Raw genomic sequence first — 20,384 nt, 5'->3', positions numbered from 1 at the left:
GAACACGCTTTGCATGCTGACTTGAGCAACTTAGGTATTTTGTTGTTGGACGGAAGCCAGAATCGAAGGAAGAATAGAGAATTGAACAGAGATTCTGAGAACCATGCCACTACCTTGGGGCAAGACATGGTTAGGAAGCGGGAACGACAAAGAAGACGCCGTAAAGCCCAACTTCTATTTCTATTCGGCATCATCTCTTCTCTCAATACAAAAGAAACAGAACTCAATCTTTGCACGGCTCGTCAAATACACAAAGCGAATCAATCGTGTGGCTGAAGCCGGGGTAACTCGGACCTTCGCCTCGGCTCCGGACAGATTCAGAAGGTCGGGCGTTGCATCCAACGGCTCTAACATGGGTTTGGGCGTCTCGATACCAAGCAACGAACGACGGTCCCCTCTCCGTCCCACATTTTCCTTTCTAAATGGAGACAACTTGGCCGCCGTACTTGCATTATGCAATGCACATTTCGTTCTGTTGGCCCTGCTCAGAAACATGGGCCGGAAAGAGGGGGTTACAATCGAATGTTTTGGTCGCAACAAATAGACAAGTCTGTGCCTCCCCCGCTGCCCGAACGCCTTTTGCGTCTCGTCAAGATTCACGCTCTCACGTTGCCCATATTTCTGTTTGAAGGAGAAACATTAAGATTGGATACCTTGTTAACTGCGCGAACGAGCACCTGCGAGCATGGCTTCTATCGTGAATAACGAGGTCCAGCTTGTTGCTGAAGACCATGTACGTGTAACTGCAACTTTAAACACCAAGTAGATGACAACTAATGCAAAGTTCAGGTTGACGTGACCGACAGCGAGGCCGATCTCCAGGTAAGGACAACACCAATCTCGCAGTATTCTCACTACTTAGATCTCCTTACTCATGCTGCTCTTTTGACAGAGTATTCAATCAGAGACGACGAGCATCAAGGCATCTATGCTCGAGTGGCGCCAAGAAAATGGACGAACTTATCATAAGTACAAGGATGGCAGTAGGTAAAGCAGGCGCTCTCCGACTGCATCCAGCGGCTGACCAGCTCGATAGAATACCTCGTTCCCAATGATGAGACAGAGCTCGATAGACTTGGTAAGATAGACTATCACCGGCCAGTGTTTTATCCCACTGACAGGGGTTATCAGATATGCAGCATGAGATCTTCTATCTCACTTGGGATGGAAAGCTCGGCACAACACCTCCATGTGAGCCTGGCGCAAAAGTTGGTCGTGTTCTCGATCTCGGCACGGGTACTGGATTATGGGCGATCGATTTTGCGGATCTGCATCCTGAAGCCGAAGTGAGTCTTCAATTTTTGTGACGCCACTTACTCCTTAAACGCAATGATCGAGAGGTTGCTAACGATCACCTGTCCTTTAGGTGCTGGGCATGGACCTTTCTCCTGTACAGCCGTCAGAGTATGTTGATTCCGCATGAGAGACCGGTTGGCCATGACAAGACACCCAGAAGACTGATCGTTCGTCTCTCACAGCGTTCCGCCTAATGTGAGATTCGAGATTGATGATATCGAGGAGGAGTGGCTTTATTCACAGCCATTCGACTACATTCACAGTCGAATCATCACGGGCGGCATCAGCGACTGGAAGAAGATGATCAAGAAGGCCTACGAGTAAGTCTTATCACTAAAGTACAACTCCGCGAAGGATATCTGACACCCTTTCCAAACATAAAGCCACCTCGCGCCCGGCGGATGGTACGAGATACAAGAGTCAGACATGTCCCCAGCCGCCGACGATGGAACACTGCCCCCCGAGAAGGCATTGTCTAGATTCGGCGCCCTGATCCGCGAAGCTTACGTGGAGATGGGTGTGCCCCTGGTCCATGTTCCTGATCTGAAGGACGTCCTCACAGAGGTCGGGTTCGAAGACGTGGAGCTGACCGTCTTCAAGTGGCCTACGAATCCTTGGGCCAAGGACCCCAAGTACAAGAAGATCGGGGAGTGGAATTACCACAACTTTGGTGGCGCAGTTGAGACTGTCTCCTTAGCGCCGTTGACTCGGGTGCACGGCTGGACCAAGGAGGAGGTCCTGGTGTTCGCCGCCGAGGTGCGGAAGGACCTTCGGGACCCGAAGGTTCACTCCTACTTTCCCATGTAAGTCCAAATGTGCTTTCGTGCTCATCCGTGCTGAAATTCTTTCTGACAACGTTGTAGCTACACGCTTGTGGGTAGGAAGCCATTGGAGGCGGCGACTAAGCCGGCGGCTACTGAGACCACTCCAGCTGAGGTCTCAACTTCACCACAGTGATTCACAAGGCCTTCACAAGGCCTTATCATGCTGGTTGATCGCTTAATCAAGACGGATTGCCAGATTTCAGCTCAGATATCGGCCTCTCTGGGAAGATGACATGACATGGCTCTGAACTTCGAAGATGTCTTATATGATACAACGGTAGTTGTGACTGGCCTATCAGAAAGTGTGGCACCGACAACACTGATTTGAAGCCTTCGAATAGTTGCTTAATAAACTCAGTCGATTTCCCCTCAGTCATGCTGGGTGCCCCATTGCCTATTGACTCAAAGCTTGTTGATACTGAGTGGTAGGAAATCATATTGACTTATCGCTGTTGAATATTGACCTAGGATGGCCGACAAGAGGATGAGATCTATCGCTACATTTCAGAGCAAACGTGTGTTTGTTGTCTGTTTTGAGAACCCTCTAGTCGTTTGGTGCGGCTAAGAAACAGACACTAGCCTGGCGGGTGTTAAGCCCGCCTCCCGCGGCGGGGGAAGCCTCCTCCTATTCCCTGCCGCATCTCCAGTTTTTTCGGTCTGCAAAGAGGCAACGTCGCCGCTCGCCTGCATCATGCGCGCTGCACGTAGACAATGTGGATGGCGACCGGTTGGCAAGCCGCGTTTGGCAGCCCATAGGTTGGTTTGACAATGAGGGGTCAGTTCATCTGGCCATGTTCAAAAACTTCGCACCATCATCACCTCGCGAGGTTCCGAAACTGGTCTGCACTTCGCGAGTCTTTAGGCACAGGAAACCCGAGCATTCGCTTATACCAAAAGATACTCGTAAGGACAGCCTTGAAACACTGCCATCATGGCCGCCGCACAGGACGACCCCGAGGTTCACCTGGTCGCTGAGGACGAAGTACGAATCTGTGCAAACATCGTGCGAGTTGGTGACCAAATACTGATGAGCATCGAACCAGATTTCCGACAGCGAACAGGATCTTGAGAGCATTCGCTCAGAAACCACTAGCGTAAAGGACTCTATCCTTGAGTACAGAATCGAGAATGGAAGATCCTACCATAAATACAAGGATGGGAGTCAGTTTATCCTCCCTGCTGTAGATTCATGTTACCAATGATCTACTAACATAAATCAGAATATGCGTGGCCCAATGACGACAGGGAGAGTGACAGGATGGGTAAGTCTTCAATCCTGGGATATTCTTGTATAATTGCTATTCGTCTAACTTGAATATATCAGATATGCAACACGAGATTTGCCTCCTCACATTTCATGAGAGATTGGGATTCGCTCCTCCTTGTGACGAAGGTGCAAAAGTCGGTCGCGTTCTTGACCTTGGCACCGGAACTGGCCTGTGGGCCATTGACTACGGTGACCAACACCCAGAGACGGAGGTTGGTGCCGATTTCTACCAGAGTTTTGTTAAGGAGAGGACAAGGTATCTGACATTGAGACATAGGTGCTAGGCGTCGATTTGTCTCCTATTCAGCCACGAGAGTGTGTAAACCCTCCCAAGTGAAACCCGCAAAGCTGCTAACGATGCGTTTAAGCGTACCTCCTAATGTCAAATTTGAAGTCGACGATGTCGAGGAGGAATGGCTATATTCTCGGCCCTTTGACTACGTCCACCTTCGATTCATGAACGGGTCTATCTCAGATTGGAAGAAGATCATTCAAAAAGCCTACGAGTAAGTATGAATCTCCGACGGTCTTCACATTGCTCATTGTCTTGACGATTTCTCGTTGCGAGGCCTCACGATCAGAGCTGACAAACTTGTTTGTCTGATAGTCATCTCGTCCCCGGTGGCTATTTTGAGATTCAGGAAGGCGATTTTGTCATCAAAGCTGACGATGATACTCTACCCCCTGAGAAGCCTCTGGCCCAATTCACTTCCCTCATCCGAGAAGCTGCAGAGAAGTTTGGGCGCAGATTCGCTCCTATCCCCGAGATGAGGGAGGCAATGGTCGATGTTGGGTTCGAGAACGTCGTCCAACAGGATTTCAAGTGGCCCTCCAACCCCTGGCCAAAAGACGACCACTACAAGAGAATCGGCGAATGGAACTTCCACAACTTCGTGGATGCCGCTGAAGCTATGGCTCTTGCACCTTTGACCCGAGTTCACAATTGGACGAAGGAGGAGGTTCAAGTCTTTCTTGTGGGTGTTCGTAAGGACATGAGGGACAAGACAATCCACTCATACATGCCTATGTAAGTTTCTCTTGATCTTGGATCACTCTCATGAAGAATGTTTTCTAAGACTGATAACTCTGTCTCTTTAGCTACACTCTTGTGGGCAGGAAGCCGTTGAAAGAAGCCACTCCAGCCCCGCCTGAAGATCAGAATGCAGCAGCAACTCCGTCTTCAACTCAGTGAACCTATCTTCATGTATCTCTAAGATCTCGCTGGAAAATATCAAGCTTGGCTACAGCTGATTCGGGGGATGGGCAGATTGGTGAGAATCCCAATCCAATCTGAGGGGATTTATTGGGCAACATCAACATTCATCATCCGAAGGAAATCGATGACCTGGCTGTGTAATTCCTTGACCGAGACTGGAAATTCGACCGAGGCATCAAGAATTCGAAGACATGGGTGAGGGTTTGGCGCACCGCGGACACGGGACGGCTTCCGATAGTGGGCAGTCCAGATTTTGCGGTTGCAGGGGTTAAATGACTGAAGTGGCAAGTGGTTAGATCGCGGGATGCTGTTGGAAGTTGTCCCTACATGCCCATGTCGCATTCTTTATCTCTTCATTCGACCATAGTCTCTTCTGCCCCGCAATTGTCTGCAATGGGGAAACTGCACCGTCGAGATGCATATGCATGTTTGCTCGTTGGTTCCTTCGCCGACCCCCGGCCCAGAAGAGGGGTGGCGGGCCGAGATCGACTGTCTTTGTCACAAAAACAATGAATGACCCCTCAACAGTTTTCTTCATCACCCTGTCCTAGGATTCTTTACATTCGGAGTAGTGCTCTGATATCGTCAGTATTGGAAAGGCAAACAGCAAGATCGGCACGAGACTTGCCAAAGCTCTAATCCTCCAAGATGGCCGAACCGAGCACCACCATAACACCCCAAATCGTCGCAGACGATCAGGTAAGGCCACCATGCCCTCCCGAACTGTGATTCTGTTCTAAATTCGTTTAGCATGAAGATGCTCGGTCAGATATTGGAAGCGTATGTGCAAGCTACACTCCGACTCTTGAACGTATCATGAGTCTTACTTACATGCTTGACACAGAGCATTGCTTCTTCAAGCACCAGTCTCCGAGCCTCAATCCTGGACTACCGCGTCGAGAACGGCAGAACATACCACCGGTACAAAGATGGCAGTGCGTTTAATCTGGCCTGTTATTGAAGAGCTTTTCTAACTTTGACTGAGAATACACGATTCCCAACGATGAAAGGGAAATGGAAAGGCTAGGTAGAATCCACTAGCTCATGTACTATACAGACCCTCATTAACATTCACCATAGATATGCAGGATGAGCTTTGGGCCATCTCAATGGACTTCGCATCAGGAATGGCCCCGCCTGGGCAGTTGGATGCTGAAGCTGGACGAGTCCTCGACGTCGGTACCGGCAGTGGCATCTGGGCAATCAACTATGCAGATGATCACCCCGACGCTGAGGTACCAAGATTCCCGTAACATTGAGAACAGTTGTTTCCGAACATACTTGACTGACTTTTGTTTCCCGTAGGTCCTGGGTATTGACCTCTCTCCAACCCTTCCTGACTAGTATGCGACTCCTTTGTCCCTTTCTTAGGCGTCGCTCATAGAACTAAGGTGTTGTGCAAAAATCGGCTAACACATATTTCTTTCAGCGTGCCACCAAATGTCAGATTTGAGGTGGATGACGTCGAAGAGGAATGGACGTATTCAAGGCCTTTCAATTATATCCACAGCCGTGTTATGACAGGCAGCATCAGCGACTGGGATTTGTATCTTCGCAGGTGCTATGAGTAAGTCTATTCATCCTTCTACGTTGCGATCTGCATATGATTACCGCATAAGCTAATCCGTGTGTCAATAAAGCAACCTCGTACCTGGTGGTTGGGTCGAATTGCAGGAGATTGCTGTATACTGCGACTCTGATGACGGGACGCTGACCCCAGACCACGCGATTTCCAAATGGAGCAAGCTGCTGCAAGAGGCAACGATCAAGCTTGGGCGTCCTTACATTGATCCCGAAGGCCTCCCAGAGAAGGTGCAGGCTGCCGGATTCGTTGACGTTGCTATCACTGCATTCAAATGGCCGCTCAACGACTGGGCCAAAGACCCCAAGTATAAGCAACTTGGCAGACTCCAGCTAGAAAACGGCCTAGCTGGCATCGAGGGTTTCACCATGGCAGCGTTTACCAGGGCCTTTGAGTGGACTGCTGAAGAGGTTAACGTGTTCCTCATTGACGTGCGGAAGGATGTCAACAACCGGCGAATTCACGGTTACCTTCCAACGTAGGTCACATTCATTTCTATGCTATCAGGTTCATTCTGACTCTCGATTTAGCTACTCCATCATTGGACGCAAGCCAAATAAGGAAGAAACCTCAGCTGCCCCAGCTCCTGCTTCCTCAGAGACTCCTGCTCCATCAGAAGCTCCAGCTGCAACTGAGGCTCCTGCTTCTACTTCCTCTCAGGCCCAAGCACCGAGCTCATCTTGATGACATTGTTCGGAGTCACGGTTGTCGACTGAGGTTGCGTTCGAGACGGGATCTAGCGGCTCTAGTCGCTTTAGTGTCCGTCTTACCCAGGGGTTTGCAGGGATAGATCGACTTGCAATCCACGAATCATACGGGCAAAAAACAGCGGCACCAAGCTGCAAGTTTCAATCTCTTAGCAACCATGAAGGCATGCACTAGAGATGGAGGGGCGGCTTCGGTTCTAATTCTGCATGCCTGCTTTAATGTCTTGCTGAGAGAACAATCACGGAATAACTAGACGTTATTTCGTGACTTGCTTAGACATAAATAATAAACAGCTTCCGCTCGCCGTAATTTCTCTATCCAAATGGCTTATGGCTTACGTTGCCGTTCACTTGCCGAATGGTCTTCTTCGAACGGGGCTTCCATTGTTGAAAGCCAGGCTCTATTGTTCGTGGAGCTGGCATCTTGGCAACCGCACAATGTTGACACCAGCGGCATAGATAAGGGAACGCTAGTTGACTAACAGTCTCGATGTTTGCCTCGAGCCTTTGCAGACAAGGATGGGAGCGGCCGAGGTCAGATGTGACAAGCATTACCATCCATTCAGTGGGAGACACTATTTTCCCCTTGACCGAAGTTGGACCTTCCTATTCGGTCGCATCTTCTTCAGTTCCACATTTGTTTGCAACGCGGTGGCAATGCCATCGGTGCGCATATGCATGTTTCCCCGTTGGTTCCTTTTGCGAAGAAGACGGGTTGGCCGGGGGCATATTGGCAAGGCCGGTTTTGTGCTTTGCACAAAAGGGATTGTAGAGCCCAGTCCTACCCCCCATCGCTGCTACTCTTCAGTCCTTTTTTTCTCCGAGTTTTGTGACATACCTTACTTGTTGACAAACTTGACCCGGTACTGTGGTTCAGTAAGATTGACTGCAGCTTTCGACACGGCCAACATGGCTCATGACAATAACGCCGCGGTGCTTGACGTGGACGATGTAAGTGGCTCTAGTCTTCCGTCATACAACCAACTTTGCTTCAGAAGTATACTGACTGTAAACATGATAGGATGATGTTCATTCAGAAGTGGGAAGTGTAAGTTCAAACTCGTGCTGTCAGAGGCAGCACCCCAGACTGAAGAGGAAGGTCAAAATCTCACACACCGTCTCATCTTCCAGAGCGTAGCCTCATTAAGTACCAGTCTTTGCAATTCTCTTCTTGATTGCCGTCTTGAAAACGGCAGGACCTATCACCGATACAAGGATGGTAGTATGTGAATGACATTCCTCCTCCCCCGACTCCGGCGTCCCCGAAGGCTCCTGTTTCTCCCTCAGCCCAACCGTCATCTCCGGCTACGTCTTGAGGCAGAGCACACATAGGAAAGTATGAGTGCTCAATAGTGAGAGGATTCATCGGGGGTAGTTTGGGTCATCGTTAGATACCTTGGGCCTTGTGAGCCCAAATATGCCATATATCTCAGTTATGTAGTCAAGAATTCAATTATAAAACCCGAGGCTTCCGAGATGTGCAGTTCGATTGTGTGGTTGTACGAAGGTTGCATTTAACCTCAGTCTAATCAGCCCTTCCTAGCGCGGCTCGGGAGCGTAGCATGGGTTGGGGAACTTTCAGTCCTCCAGTATTACGGCTCCGAACGACGACATCATCAACCCTGCAGATCTGTAATTCGAGGAACTTTAGGGGAATGACTTAATGCAGTGGAAGTTGGTCACAATTTGATCATGCCCCAACGGAAAGTCCCGGCGGAGGCAGTAACCTTGGGCAGCGTCTTAAGGGCCGTATTGGGTAATCTTCCTTGGGATGGCATTCTCTCGAAGCCCGACCTTGGTACATTTAGTCTGTAAATGGGAACAGCTCAGCGTAGTTGGCACGTTTGACTTGACAGATAACGGATTGTTAGTGCCGGCGTTCGCCCAAAAGCCGTCCAAAAGCCTTCGAGAACAAGGATGAGTGGACTAGGACTTGGGCAGTTGGAGTGACAGACATTGCTATCCACCCGCAAGAAACATTGTTTCCCCCCATGTCCAAAGCTCAATCTCGTCACCTGGTGACCTTCCAACGCGCTGCGTGTTCTTCAGGTCCACAGCTGTCTGTGCCGCAGGAGTAACGCGCATATGCATGCTTGTCCGTTGGAGTCTCTGGCGACCAAGAGGGGTCCGCCAAAGGCGAACTGGCATGGTCGGGATTGGACTTCACACAAAAGGGTTGCAAGGCCCGCGTTCCACCCCCGCTACTGTTAATTCTCTTAACATTTTTTTTGGCATACCATGTCAATAATACTTGAAATCAAGACCCGGAGAGAGAATTACAGCAGTATCAGAAGGGCCAATACGCACGGCCGCCATGGCTCATGACAACATTATTACCGATCTTGATGTGGACGATGTAAGGGAAAAATGGCTTCGATTCGAAGACAAATCTTCTGTCAGACGTGGGCTAATTGATGCGGAAACAGGAAGGTATAGCAGATATGCATGTAAGTTCAAGCCTGCGCTACAGGGGGTGTTGCCCTAAACTTGAGGGCTGCCAATAACTGACACATTCCTTCATCCTCTAGAGCATAGTCCCATCGAGCGTCAGTCTTCGTAAATCACTTCTTGAGTATCGCACCGAGAATGGTAGGACGTACCACCGATACAAAGATGGAAGTACGTGTTTCCAGGCTTCAGTCCCTCCTTGGAAGACTCTCTCTTACCCGGCTATAGAATACAACCTACCTAATGATGAAAAGGAACTAGACAGGCTTGGTAAAATTTCCAAATGATCACATCCCTTGTTCAGTCGTTTCTCTAACATTTGATTTAGATCTACAGCACCACTTATGGCTTCTTGCTCTAGATGACAAACTTGGCATGGCCCCACCTTGCATGGAGGGTGCCCAAGTCGGTCGGGTGCTTGACGTCGGAACTGGCTCCGGCATCTGGGTCCTCGACTTTGGTGACGAGCATCCTGAATCTGAGGTAAGATTGTGGGCTGCCGCCAATACGTATTCAAAGCTTCTGTATTCCTTGATACTACACATGTTTTGAATATACAGTGTTTGACTGAAACTGCGTCACAGGTATATGGTATCGACCTGTCTCCAACTCTTCCAATCTAGTGAGTTGACTGCAACAAAGGCTTGACTTACAAGAAATCGTTCCTGGCAAATTAACTTCCCCATAGCGTGCCCCCGAACGTCAAATTTGAAGTTGACGATGCCGAGGAAGATTGGACTTGGTCGCGGCCCTTTTCCTACATCCATAGCCGGGTGATGACATCCAGTATTGGTGACTGGGAGCTCTATTTACGTCGCTGTTTTGAGTGAGTCTATACACCTCAGGCTTACCAGTGAACTGTGCCGGAAATTAAATAACCTCAAGCATGAGTTACACATTGACAAGGGGAAATATAGTAATCTTGAACCTGGTGGATGGATTGAATTACAAGAGTTCGATCTCTTTCCGCGATCAGACGATGGCACCCTCACACCCGAGCATCCTTTGATGAGATGGTGTAGTCTTCTACTTGAGGCATCAGAGAAGTTCGGCCGCCCCTACGTCGATATCCCGCCACTGAAGGACCTACTTGTGGAGGTTGGATTTGTGGATGTGTCGCTCAGTCTATGCAAGTGGCCTACTAACACTTGGCCTAAAGACCTAAAGTGTAAAGAAATTGGTATGTGGCATGGCGAGAACGTTTCTGGCGGCCTTGAAGGCTTCACAATGGCGGCTTTGACGCGCGCCCTAAAATGGACGCCCACCGAGGTTGAAGACTTTCTCGTTGATGTGCGGGACAATATCCAGGATAGGACCATCCATGCATGGTGGCCAGCGTAAGCATTCTCAGCAATCAGATATGCGTTATGATGTTGACTCGACCCAGGTATTGCATCATCGGACGCAAACCATATTAGTTGGTGGGTACTCGGCGCCTGATTTCCACTATGGCCTCTGTTTCTTCCGACTCTGACTTAGGCTCCACTGATAGGCCCGTGAAGTCGATGGAAATAAGGAATTCGAGAGGAACGGTCTTACATCCAGTATGCGCACCTTCAACTTCACAGACTTGCGTCCACAGGGCTGTCCGTTTTTAACGAGGAATTCGGCAAGCGGGACCCGTAACTTGCAATCAAAAATTGACGGTCTCGTTACTCGAGATGAATTCTCCAATCCATATGTAGATCTGGAGGGTTCACTCCCAGTTGGGAAACAAGGATAGTGCTGAAGGCAGACTTAAGTACCGATAAGAGAAGAATGCTGAATATGATAGTGTGTGACTTAACTTATTCAACAACAGATGTAAGTCGCTGTTCTTTTAAGAAGATAATGTATACACAAAAGCGTTTTCCTTCGATATCTTGATTCCCAAGCCTCATGTTGTTGAGCAAATCTTGCATTCGGGACGGGATCTAGGCTCTAGTTGCCTTAGTCTAGGTCCATCCTGGGGCATCGCAGGGATGTGATGCCTTGTACTCCACGAATAGCAAGCCGGATTCAGAAGTCAATGGCAAGTACATGAAAAGCAAAAGGTCACATTTCGCACAAGAGCCTATTATGCTATCACCCTGTGCTGGTGCGCAGATCTCGTGACCGCATGTTAGCACCCTTGTGCTCTTGGGAAAGCATTCAGGTCTATGGCGTTCTCTGTTCTCGTCTTGACCTGGACTGAACACTGGTATGTCTCAAGCCCTCAGCGTGCCGCGACTACATGGCCTTATACCGCATTAAATTTATCGTGGAACGAAAACAAGGTCCGTCATTGTTGTTTGCCGAGTCTTCGCCTTGGCAGCAAATGTGGATGAGCACCTGTGCCGCGGATACGGATCTCTTTCCGATTCTGGGTTCCCAGAAACTAGTATCCCGGTCACCAACGCAACCCTTCGGTTGGAGATATCTGCCTCCAGCTGTCATTAACGCTTCAATCCCCCAAGATCTCATTCGACCGCGAATCCTATAGGTCCACAAATTTCTGCAATGAGAGAAATGCACCGCCGAGGTGCATATGCGTGTTTGCCTGTTGGTTTCGCAGCGTACTCTGGCCACGAAGAGGGGTTCGCATAAGCTCTTCTGTTCTCGCCACAAAACAGTTGCTTCCCCCCGCGCCAACTTCGATTATTATCACAGTTTATAGCTTATTGGCAATCCGATATCGCGCTGTGTTCTGTAGTCTCTCATCAGCAATCTTTCCCGTTGAGTTCGGAAATAGTTGACTTCAGAACGTGCAACATGTCCCAAGACAACGAACCAGTTTTGCTTGCCGTCGATCAAGAAGAGGTATGCCATCACGAACATGAAGTCATTCTTTAGACAAGTCCTAACACTCCTCAAAGCCGGAGGACTCAGTTCAAGGAGACTCACAGTCAGAAATTGGAAGTGTAAGTTAAGGGTCCTCGTTGTATGCTTGATTCGCTGCCTTCACTTAAGCCTACAAGAAATCTTGCTGAACGCCGTTTTGTTGATTTAGAGTGTGGCTTCGTCAAGCACCAGCCTTCGGGAGTCCATTCTCGAGTATCGACAGGAGAATGGCAGAACCTACCACCGGTACAAAGATGGAAGTAGGTCCATTTACGTAACTTACTTGATTGCGCAGCACCTTTGACTCAAAAGTAGCGTACATCATTCCCAACGACGACAGAGAGCTGGAGAGACTGGGTACGTATGAGCCAAAGAATACCTCCCCATGATGTTTCTTCTCATTTACGATGCGTCCAGATTTGACCCATTCAATGTGGCTTCTTGTCACCGACAACAATCTCGGTGTTGCTCCACCCTGTCAACCTGGTGCCAAGGTCGGGCGAGTTCTCGATGTGGGCACCGGCAGCGGTATCTGGGCTCTTGACTTTGGAGACGAGCACCCAGAATCGGAGGCAAGCATTCCCTCAGCTCAGCTCCATACAGACAATTGCATAATCAAGCGGGGAACAAGGAAGTTCGAATTATAACTGACGTAAATATCTTTACAGGTCCTTGCCTTTGACTTGTCTCCAACACTACCTACCTAGTACGGATCAACCCCAATGTACTTCCCGAAAGCAGAGACTGATGAGTTCTTACAGTGTACCTCCCAACGTTCGATTCGAAGTCGACGATGCTGAAGACCCGTGGTTGTACTCGCGACCTTTCCAGTACATTCATAGCAGAGTCATCACTTCAGGCATCAGCAGTTGGGCAAATTATCTGAAGAAGTGCTACGAGTGAGGACAATTCTTGTCTCATTTTCCGATAAAACTGCCTGGAGAAATATAGATAGCTAACAAGACACAACCCAAAGTAACCTCGAGCCAGGTGGGTGGGTCGAACTGCAAGAAATCGACCTTGCCCCAACCTCCGACGATGGAACGCTGAAACCCGATTCTGCACTGCTCAGATGGGCAGCCTTACTCCAGGAGGCTTCAGAGAAATTTGGACGCCCTTTTGCCAAAGTTCCTCCGCTGAAAGATGTCATGGTGGAGGCTGGCTTCGCCGACGTCCAAATGACGGTGACGAAGTGGCCCAGCAACTCGTGGCCGAAGGAACATAAGTGGAAAGAAATCGGCATCTGGAACTGCGAGAACATGCTCACGGGTCTCGAAGGATTCTCCATGGCTGCGTTGACCCGCGGCCACGACTGGTCTCGCAGCGAGGTCGAGGTCTTCCTCATGGAAGTCCGGAAGGATATTAAGGATAAAAATATTCACGCTTACTGGCCTGTGTAAGCACTACCCTCATTCCCACATGGCTCTTTCACACACTGTTTTAATCTCATGGGGGTCATAGACCGTTACTAACCCGTCTCTGACCAGATTCTATATTACTGGACGTAAGCCTGAGAAGGAAGATTCTGTGCCTCCGGACCCCGTTTCGCCTGAAGCTGCCGCCCCCGCCGAGGCCGCCACCTCCCCATCGGAACCGGCAGCGGCGAACAGTCCACAGCCGGCAGCGGCGACTTGAACACAGCTACTAGGAACAACGCGGTCAGCTGGAGTTGAATTTGGTGAAGGCACTGGTGGGAAGGCAAATGATGCGTGTTGGAAGGATGTAAGTAGTGCATCATCTCCAAGGAAATAAGCGCCTGCTTCATTTTCATTTCATAGCGAATAAGACGAACGCCGAGACATGCTATAGAGGCCACGATTCATCCCTAATACTCATAAGTGAGGCATCAGACAGCCCATAGGAATATTCCAGCTAGGAAGAAAAGCTACCACAGACAAAAGCCACGATTAGCTTCACTACCTCTTCCGTCATGTCAGAAAGGAGACGAAAACTCACAAGCTCAGAAACAACATTCCCTTTCGCCTCATCTTCCTGTCTTCGAAGTCCCTGCCACCGGCGCTCCGGTTTCTCGAAGGCTACCTGACCCGGCTGGCTGGCTTCCTCATCTTCGGTACGCTCCTCTTCAGCCGTTTCTACTGCGCCGTCAACTCATAGACTTTTCCCAGACTCGGAATGCTTCTCCCAACTGATCTGAAAAACGTTGAACGCATAGGCATACCTTTCTCATCGATAGATGCCCCCACATGCTCCCAGTCCGCATCATCATACACAGCCTGCTCTTCACGCTCCGACTTTTCCTCATCCTTCCGTGTAACCTCAGCTTGGGTGTCCTTCAACGGCATCTTTTTCCGGTTATCAGTCTTTTTAGCGCGAAACTGAATCCTACAAATGAGACGGAGAAGCTTGCGCAGAGTCGAACAAAAAAACCGACTCTATGATCTCACAAGATTCGCTTTCTTCTGCGGGCGGCGGGAAGGGGGATGAAAAGCCCACGACAATGTACGGACTCGTTTCGAATGTTGAGGCGGCTGCCTTGCGCCGCGCCACTGCGTTGAGGTCGACGACATCAGTCACATGAGAGAAAGGCGGCACCTTGCCATGTCCGTGACGCAACTGTCCAGTTCAGGCCTCGTTTACTGGCGGTGGTTTTGCTGAGCGTAAGCACATGCAGGTTGGCCCCGTTCTGTGCCCGAATCTGCGGCGCAGTTTCCCTTGACTTTACCCATTTGGGATGTCGTTCCCTGCTGGTTTTCTACTGCGTCCACTTAGTGTCAAACGACTCTAGTGGCATTGATATACTCTCTCACTAAGGTCCATTATATTGCAATAAGAAGCTATTACGTGGTGAAGAAGATCAATAGTCCGTGGAGGAAAAGACACGTATTTAAGAACAATGTTGCAATTATGCAGTAGAAAGAAATCTGAAATAGACACATTATGTGTATCATCCAATGCTGGTATCAACCCGATATGCCATCTACTCGTATGCACAGGAAAACCAAGAAACCAACCCACCAGATGCAAACGCCTCATTATCCATGGTCCGCGGTGCTCTAATATCTGAGAAAAAGGCCCTCCCTCACTGCTCCATGACCTCCACGATCCCCTTCCAAAAGTTACACCGATCCCTCTGCCCATCATCGACGTTCTCCATCCGGTTCTTATTCAACTCAAACACGAACCGCGACTGATTCCGTCCCCAGTCACCCCAGTCTGGGGCACCCGCGAGCTTATACGTATTGGGGTTGAGATCGCGCACAAATGAGATGACGTACTTCATCATCAGCGAGACAATGGGTTTGTTATACGTCCGGAAACTGTCGGGCGTCGGACACGCGTCGATGCCAAAGATGGCGGGCGCCTCAAAGACGTGCGGGACACCGAGGCCGGAGGCCGTGTTGTCGTTGTCCTGGACGTTGAAGCGGTAGGACCAGCTCGTCCCGGAGCGGTTGGCGGCCGCGTAGGCGTTCATGATGGTGTTGGCGGGGCAAATGAAGGTCGTCTCGCCGTAGGCTTGGCTGGTGGACGGGAACCAGACGTTGTGGTTCGGGAGTGGCGGCAACAGCGGGTACTTTTGCAGCATCGGGTCGGTTTCGTTCTTTGTGAGTTTGGGGTAGTTGTCTGTCATGAAGGAGACGAATTCGTCTTGGGTTGCGACGTTGGCGGCGAAAACGGATCCCTCTAAAGGAGTATGTGAGTACCTCGGTCGTGATTGCAATTGGATGACGGGACTAACCGTTACTTCCTGTCCCAAAGAGGACGGGGACTTTGATGAATGAACCCTTGTCATAGAGCCGGTACGGATAATCTTGTAGAATATCGCCATCTATACATGGAGTCCAGTAAAAGTGCGGGTTTGCCGCCCTCCCCGGAAATGGCGATGCGATATTGGCGTCCTGGATCGCTTTGATGTCTTTACCGCGCAGACAGCCCATCTGGTCCTTGTCATCTGTACAGCCTACCTTAGCCAGCGTCTGATTGAACTGGTACTCAAGCTCCGGAACACGAGGCTGCGCGGGGAAGAAGACCGACTCGGACATGGCGCCTATGAAGAGCTTGTCGTCGCGTCCGCCGTAAGCTGCGAGGTGGAGGGCGACCGAGCCTGCTCCGGCTGAGAGGCCGTGGATGACTACATGGTTTGGGTCACCGCCAAACTGCAGTGCGTGTGAGTACGAATGAAAATGGCATGAAACATTATGAGAATTTACCTTTGATATATGAGTCTGAACCCATTTCATCATCAATCGCTGGTCCAAAAGTCCCACGTTCAGCTCGCCGTCTTTTCGAACCCGGTCACTCGCCAGGAATCCCCAAAGTCCAACTCTGTAGTTGAAATTTACAAAGACAACCTTTTTGCCCGAGACATCTACAACTTGGGAGCCGTTCCAATTGGGATTGGCATTTGAAGTGTAACCTTAAGCAGTGTCAGATCAGAGCTCGAGAAGAGAATGACACACAAGAGCATGAACACGAGTCGACTCTCATCTCTAAATGGAGCAATGTCGTATGAGTGGAGGGGACCTTACCACCGCCTTGAATGAATAACCATACAGGAAGCTTCGAGTCAGCCGTCGTGTTTGTTGGCGACCAGACGTTGGCGTATAAGCAGTCCTCGTCTTGACCTGAAGTAGGATAAGTCACATCCGTCCCGAGACAAATGGGCCCAAACTGAGGTTCTGTCAGCGAGGTGGCACTCGATCCAACGACACGGCCCGGTGCCTTACATCGATGGCATCTGTCGTGCCCTCTTTCGGCTCAGGATCTTGAGGTGCTCTCCATCTCAGATTTCCTATCGGAGGCGCCGCATACCGCATTCCCAGAAACTGGTTCACGCCGCTCGGGAGCGAATTCCCAGAATACCTCGCGTAGCCGAGATCGACGGTGACCCTCGGCAAGTTGGCCTGTCACGCAGCGTCAGTACTCTTGTGCGACGTACCGCCAGGGAATTTTGGGGAAAAGTAGAGACATCAAATCGGACTCCATCTCGAACAGCGAGATATTCACGAATGTTGAAGTAGAGGACGACGGAGAGGGCCGCTAGGATCATGCTGGCGATGGCAACTGGCGCAGAGTATCTCCGCCAGTTGAACTTCCTCGTCTCCATGACGGGTCGAAGGAGGGGTGAACATGTTTCGAGGTCATATGGTCCCGCGGGCTGCGGCGGCGCTGCGCGATCCCACGTGAGAGCCACCGTGGGAAGCCGTCTGCTCTGCTTCGGGAGACAAGAGCCCAAAGCCGAGCGGGGGAAAGCAGCAGGAGGAGCGAGACTGCAAGTGAGTGAATGCGAGAGAATGAGGCTAGACTAGCGGCTGCTGCATGTCGTTTCCGAGGAGGGATCCGTGCCAGTCTCACAGACTCTCTGCAGCAGTGAGATGGCGCGGGTAAGACGCCGAAGATGAGTCTTGAGGGGATCGTAGATGGACCTGCGGACAGTCTCGGACGAGAAGAGGCTGTAGATGTACGGGTGTTGATCGGTTCCAAAGAGAAAGGGGTGGGCCACTTTTCGGAATGACGATTGATATCGCTGAGAACGACAATATGGAATGTGTCGAACCTTGGCGGCGCCGAGCGTGTCTTTGTTCACTTTGGCTTGGCCTACCCAACTGCTACGGCCAGGTACCCCAACTCCTCTCACCTCAGTGAAGAAGGGATCCGGGAGGTGGGAAATGCGGGTTTTCTGGGGTGATACTGCCCACCTCACGCACTACACAACTGCCATCTCCCATCTACAATTCCACGCCAGGGCCCCCATGCTGGCTGCGCGCTGCAAACTTGATAGGGGGCACGGGCTGTGTCAGCGCACTGCCAAGTGGCCCATCTGCAGTGACGTCGCCAGGGCCTGTGTTCTCTGTTGGCCGGCTTGACGCAGGGCACGCAGGTAAAGCTGGCCAGGAGGGTTCTGGAAGCCAGAAAGTCCTTGTATAGAGACCCGGCGAACCCCCCGCCAGTCTCCAGGGGACCACTGGAAACACTGGAGCGTTGTCCAACAGTCCAACAGCAGGCCGCCGGAGAGCTGGGGTCTCGCTGTTTTCGGTAACAGGACGGCAGTGGTTCACCGAGGGAGAGACATGGGCATCGTCATCTGTTTGATCGCATCGGAGCAAAACTGACGCAAAAATACCCCGTTGCTATCTTCTGATCAGTTGCCGACTTGTCCAAGTAGTTCACGGCCACTTAGTTCATCCTGACAAGGGAATCATGATGAAGTTTTCCAGGCTCAAACAGCACCGGTAACAGAGAGCTCCTGGCACGAACACGGCCACGCACGCGTAGGGGACTACGGTTCCTCCCTCTGCGCAGGGTGCTGCCGGCTTGGCGCTTCATCTGATAGATGAGGCTTCCCGCGTTCTCGTAGCCCGTCGACGAGCTTCTATCCTTGCGCGAGTGCTGGCCGTGTTCCCCTCTGTGTGCCAAGGATCAAGACTCGAGAATTTCTTGTTGATCCTTATCCGCTGTCACAGAGCTCTTACCGCTCCCTGCTTTTTGGCGTCACTGCTCCTTATTCTGTAGCATTCGGTCGGGGTAAATATGGGCATCTTTCAAGGGACCGTTGCTTAGATGAAGCAAGAAATACTGGGGAAGGTCTCCAGCAGTCATGGACTCATGGCCCATGGAAAAACTTCGCAAGGTCCAGAAATAGCGCTGGCGAGACATCTTCAGCTCCCGGGTGTCCATTCTTGTCGTATTCCGACTCGGTGCCGAGTCGCGTCCGGGTTAGGTAAGCCGGCACCTCGAAAAGGTAAAGTGAGAAAGTGAAGCCAGCTGACTTGTCTCGTGATACCGTTGGTAAGACGAATCTGCCACACTGCTTCGAGCAATATAAGATGGCATCAGGCTGTCTGTCTTACACATGGCGCCCGCTGTCTCCTTTTGACGAAGGTCTCCGAATGGCGGGTTTAGCCGTGGAGGCACCCACTCAGCATGTGGTGTTCAACCACGAAATCCAAAAATAGCATCACCCTTCGCCCGGAGGGTGTTTGGCGTCTCGCTGTGGTTGGCCACTGTGAAGGGCTTGAAGGCTTGAAGCAACCACGACGATATATCTTGCCCATCCGCATTCGGAAATTCTGCAACTTCGGCGAGTCGCTGGGCTTTCTGCGTGTTGGAAGTGGACTGTTGGAAGAGAGTTGCGTCGGGCGGTTGGGCTAAGGTAGTTGGCGGGGGCATTCCACCTTTCTAGCTGAGATGTGAAAAGGCCCATCTTTCTCACTTGTAGAGTTATGTCGAGATGAGACTGGTGGCTGCTCATAAGAGACACTTGATTAATGCCTTCGGGGCTCAACTTGACACGGTTGATAGTAGGCTCTCTCCCTGCATATCGCGATTCGCAGGTTGCCGCTGAGGTCCCGCATCCCTGTTTCAATGTCTTCCCCAACAGCGTCAAAGCTGCACCAGTCAGAGAACGAGTCTGCCATTCTCTGTTGGTTCTTAGCGGATAGCCAGCCGCCACCGGTTTGATGTTGTGTCTGAAGTAGCCACCAGAGACTTACGATAGCCACATGGTGATGAGGCAAGGAGAAGCCAAGATAAGCTTAGAGAGAGTAAGCCCAACGAAGTGGTAGAGAGTCTGCTGCTGTTACATGGTTTCAAGACTCAGCCTCATGTTGTCAGCTCCCAAGTGACCTGGCGAAGCCTTGTGTCTCTGAAGCAAGGCCTCTATCTCCACCTTCCCATAGGTAGGAAGACAGGTTCCAATCGCCCAGATGTCAATGACAGATCCAGCGGGTAAGAGGGTGCAGCTGTGGTTGCAATAGGATGCATGTTGGTTGCCTTTGATGTAGTGCTATCGGTAGTGTTGTGAACCTCGAAGCGTGTCGCAGAATCAGAGAAAGGGATCATTCACCTTCATGACCTTTGACCATTACTATTCAAAGTTCTTTTGAGCACTCCCGAGACCCAAGTCTTAACAGAAAGGACTTGAGAACGTGCAGGTCGTCACGCCTTATTGATAGAAAGGGGGGTCCCTGGTCTGTTTGAAATATGTTTGCCTGCGGAAAGAAACTCCAAGGGCCCCATGGAACGGAAGATCTAGGCAAGGTCAGCTCGGGTTGGTCGGGTACCTTCCGATAAGGTGCCAACGCCGATGATTAGCGCCAAATCAGTGGGTAAAGTACGTTAGGAACAGGGGGGGATGGGGGGCAGAATGAGCCCAGCAGCAGGCAGACAGAAATGCACCTGGTTGTTTTGGAGGATACCCTCACGCAACTCACCACTCACACCATCCACCCACTGATGCAAAGATAATGGGCTAACTTCAGGTGGTCCAGTAGCGTCGCTCCGCCAC

The 20,384-nt window shown here is 50.7% G+C and overlaps 8 protein-coding genes across 8 annotated transcripts; 7 read left to right on the top strand and 1 right to left on the bottom strand.

The window, feature by feature from the left end:
• Window positions 1-685: 685 nt before the first annotated feature.
• On the top strand, window positions 686-2,253 carry CLUP02_05646 (UMTA; the record flags this gene model as incomplete). The annotated part of the gene is made up of 9 exons (XM_049284652.1): window positions 686-733; window positions 790-822; window positions 893-983; window positions 1,037-1,078; window positions 1,132-1,286; window positions 1,367-1,404; window positions 1,479-1,616; window positions 1,680-2,099; window positions 2,160-2,253. The coding sequence occupies 9 exons, from the start codon at window positions 686-688 to the stop codon at window positions 2,251-2,253; spliced, it is 1,059 nt and encodes a 352-aa protein (XP_049141795.1).
• A 105-nt stretch (window positions 2,254-2,358) lies between these two features.
• On the top strand, window positions 2,359-2,982 carry CLUP02_05645 (uncharacterized protein; the record flags this gene model as incomplete). Its single annotated transcript, XM_049284651.1, has 5 exons — window positions 2,359-2,422; window positions 2,494-2,531; window positions 2,589-2,635; window positions 2,700-2,876; window positions 2,901-2,982. 5 exons carry the CDS (start codon window positions 2,359-2,361, stop codon window positions 2,980-2,982), a joined length of 408 nt encoding a protein of 135 aa, XP_049141794.1.
• A 69-nt stretch (window positions 2,983-3,051) lies between these two features.
• On the top strand, window positions 3,052-4,579 carry CLUP02_05644 (UMTA; the record flags this gene model as incomplete). Its single annotated transcript, XM_049284650.1, has 8 exons — window positions 3,052-3,102; window positions 3,164-3,281; window positions 3,341-3,382; window positions 3,445-3,599; window positions 3,665-3,702; window positions 3,756-3,893; window positions 3,995-4,414; window positions 4,486-4,579. The coding sequence occupies 8 exons, from the start codon at window positions 3,052-3,054 to the stop codon at window positions 4,577-4,579; spliced, it is 1,056 nt and encodes a 351-aa protein (XP_049141793.1).
• Window positions 4,580-5,251: 672 nt separating this feature from the next.
• Window positions 5,252-6,869, top strand: CLUP02_05643 (methyltransferase domain-containing protein; the record flags this gene model as incomplete). The annotated part of the gene is made up of 9 exons (XM_049284649.1): window positions 5,252-5,302; window positions 5,354-5,383; window positions 5,448-5,538; window positions 5,589-5,630; window positions 5,684-5,838; window positions 5,909-5,946; window positions 6,033-6,170; window positions 6,244-6,663; window positions 6,716-6,869. 9 exons carry the CDS (start codon window positions 5,252-5,254, stop codon window positions 6,867-6,869), a joined length of 1,119 nt encoding a protein of 372 aa, XP_049141792.1.
• Window positions 6,870-7,801: 932 nt separating this feature from the next.
• CLUP02_05642 (uncharacterized protein) lies at window positions 7,802-8,122 on the top strand (the record flags this gene model as incomplete). The annotated part of the gene is made up of 3 exons (XM_049284648.1): window positions 7,802-7,843; window positions 7,914-7,940; window positions 7,988-8,122. 3 exons carry the CDS (start codon window positions 7,802-7,804, stop codon window positions 8,120-8,122), a joined length of 204 nt encoding a protein of 67 aa, XP_049141791.1.
• Window positions 8,123-9,206: 1,084 nt separating this feature from the next.
• CLUP02_05641 (uncharacterized protein) lies at window positions 9,207-10,814 on the top strand (the record flags this gene model as incomplete). Its single annotated transcript, XM_049284647.1, has 8 exons — window positions 9,207-9,248; window positions 9,319-9,339; window positions 9,421-9,610; window positions 9,669-9,823; window positions 9,925-9,962; window positions 10,029-10,132; window positions 10,317-10,630; window positions 10,677-10,814. 8 exons carry the CDS (start codon window positions 9,207-9,209, stop codon window positions 10,812-10,814), a joined length of 1,002 nt encoding a protein of 333 aa, XP_049141790.1.
• A 1,256-nt stretch (window positions 10,815-12,070) lies between these two features.
• Window positions 12,071-13,774, top strand: CLUP02_05640 (uncharacterized protein; the record flags this gene model as incomplete). Its single annotated transcript, XM_049284646.1, has 8 exons — window positions 12,071-12,118; window positions 12,175-12,219; window positions 12,309-12,399; window positions 12,455-12,496; window positions 12,557-12,773; window positions 12,901-13,038; window positions 13,116-13,535; window positions 13,627-13,774. The coding sequence occupies 8 exons, from the start codon at window positions 12,071-12,073 to the stop codon at window positions 13,772-13,774; spliced, it is 1,149 nt and encodes a 382-aa protein (XP_049141789.1).
• A 211-nt stretch (window positions 13,775-13,985) lies between these two features.
• Window positions 13,986-18,775, bottom strand: CLUP02_05639 (carboxylesterase; the record flags this gene model as incomplete). The annotated part of the gene is made up of 14 exons (XM_049284645.1): window positions 13,986-14,024; window positions 14,096-14,232; window positions 14,319-14,442; window positions 14,604-14,646; window positions 15,184-15,781; window positions 15,837-16,254; window positions 16,441-16,514; window positions 16,627-16,768; window positions 16,825-17,001; window positions 17,091-17,309; window positions 17,457-17,550; window positions 17,831-18,182; window positions 18,379-18,503; window positions 18,675-18,775. The coding sequence occupies 14 exons, from the start codon at window positions 18,773-18,775 to the stop codon at window positions 13,986-13,988; spliced, it is 2,643 nt and encodes an 880-aa protein (XP_049141788.1).
• Between the last annotated feature and the right edge of the window lie 1,609 nt (window positions 18,776-20,384).

Source organism: Colletotrichum lupini, chromosome 3, assembly GCF_023278565.1.
Source record: "Colletotrichum lupini chromosome 3, complete sequence".
Taxonomy (NCBI): domain Eukaryota; kingdom Fungi; phylum Ascomycota; class Sordariomycetes; order Glomerellales; family Glomerellaceae; genus Colletotrichum; species Colletotrichum lupini.
Note: the sequence above shows the minus strand (reverse complement) of the source record. Positions and strands in the feature narration are given on the sequence as shown.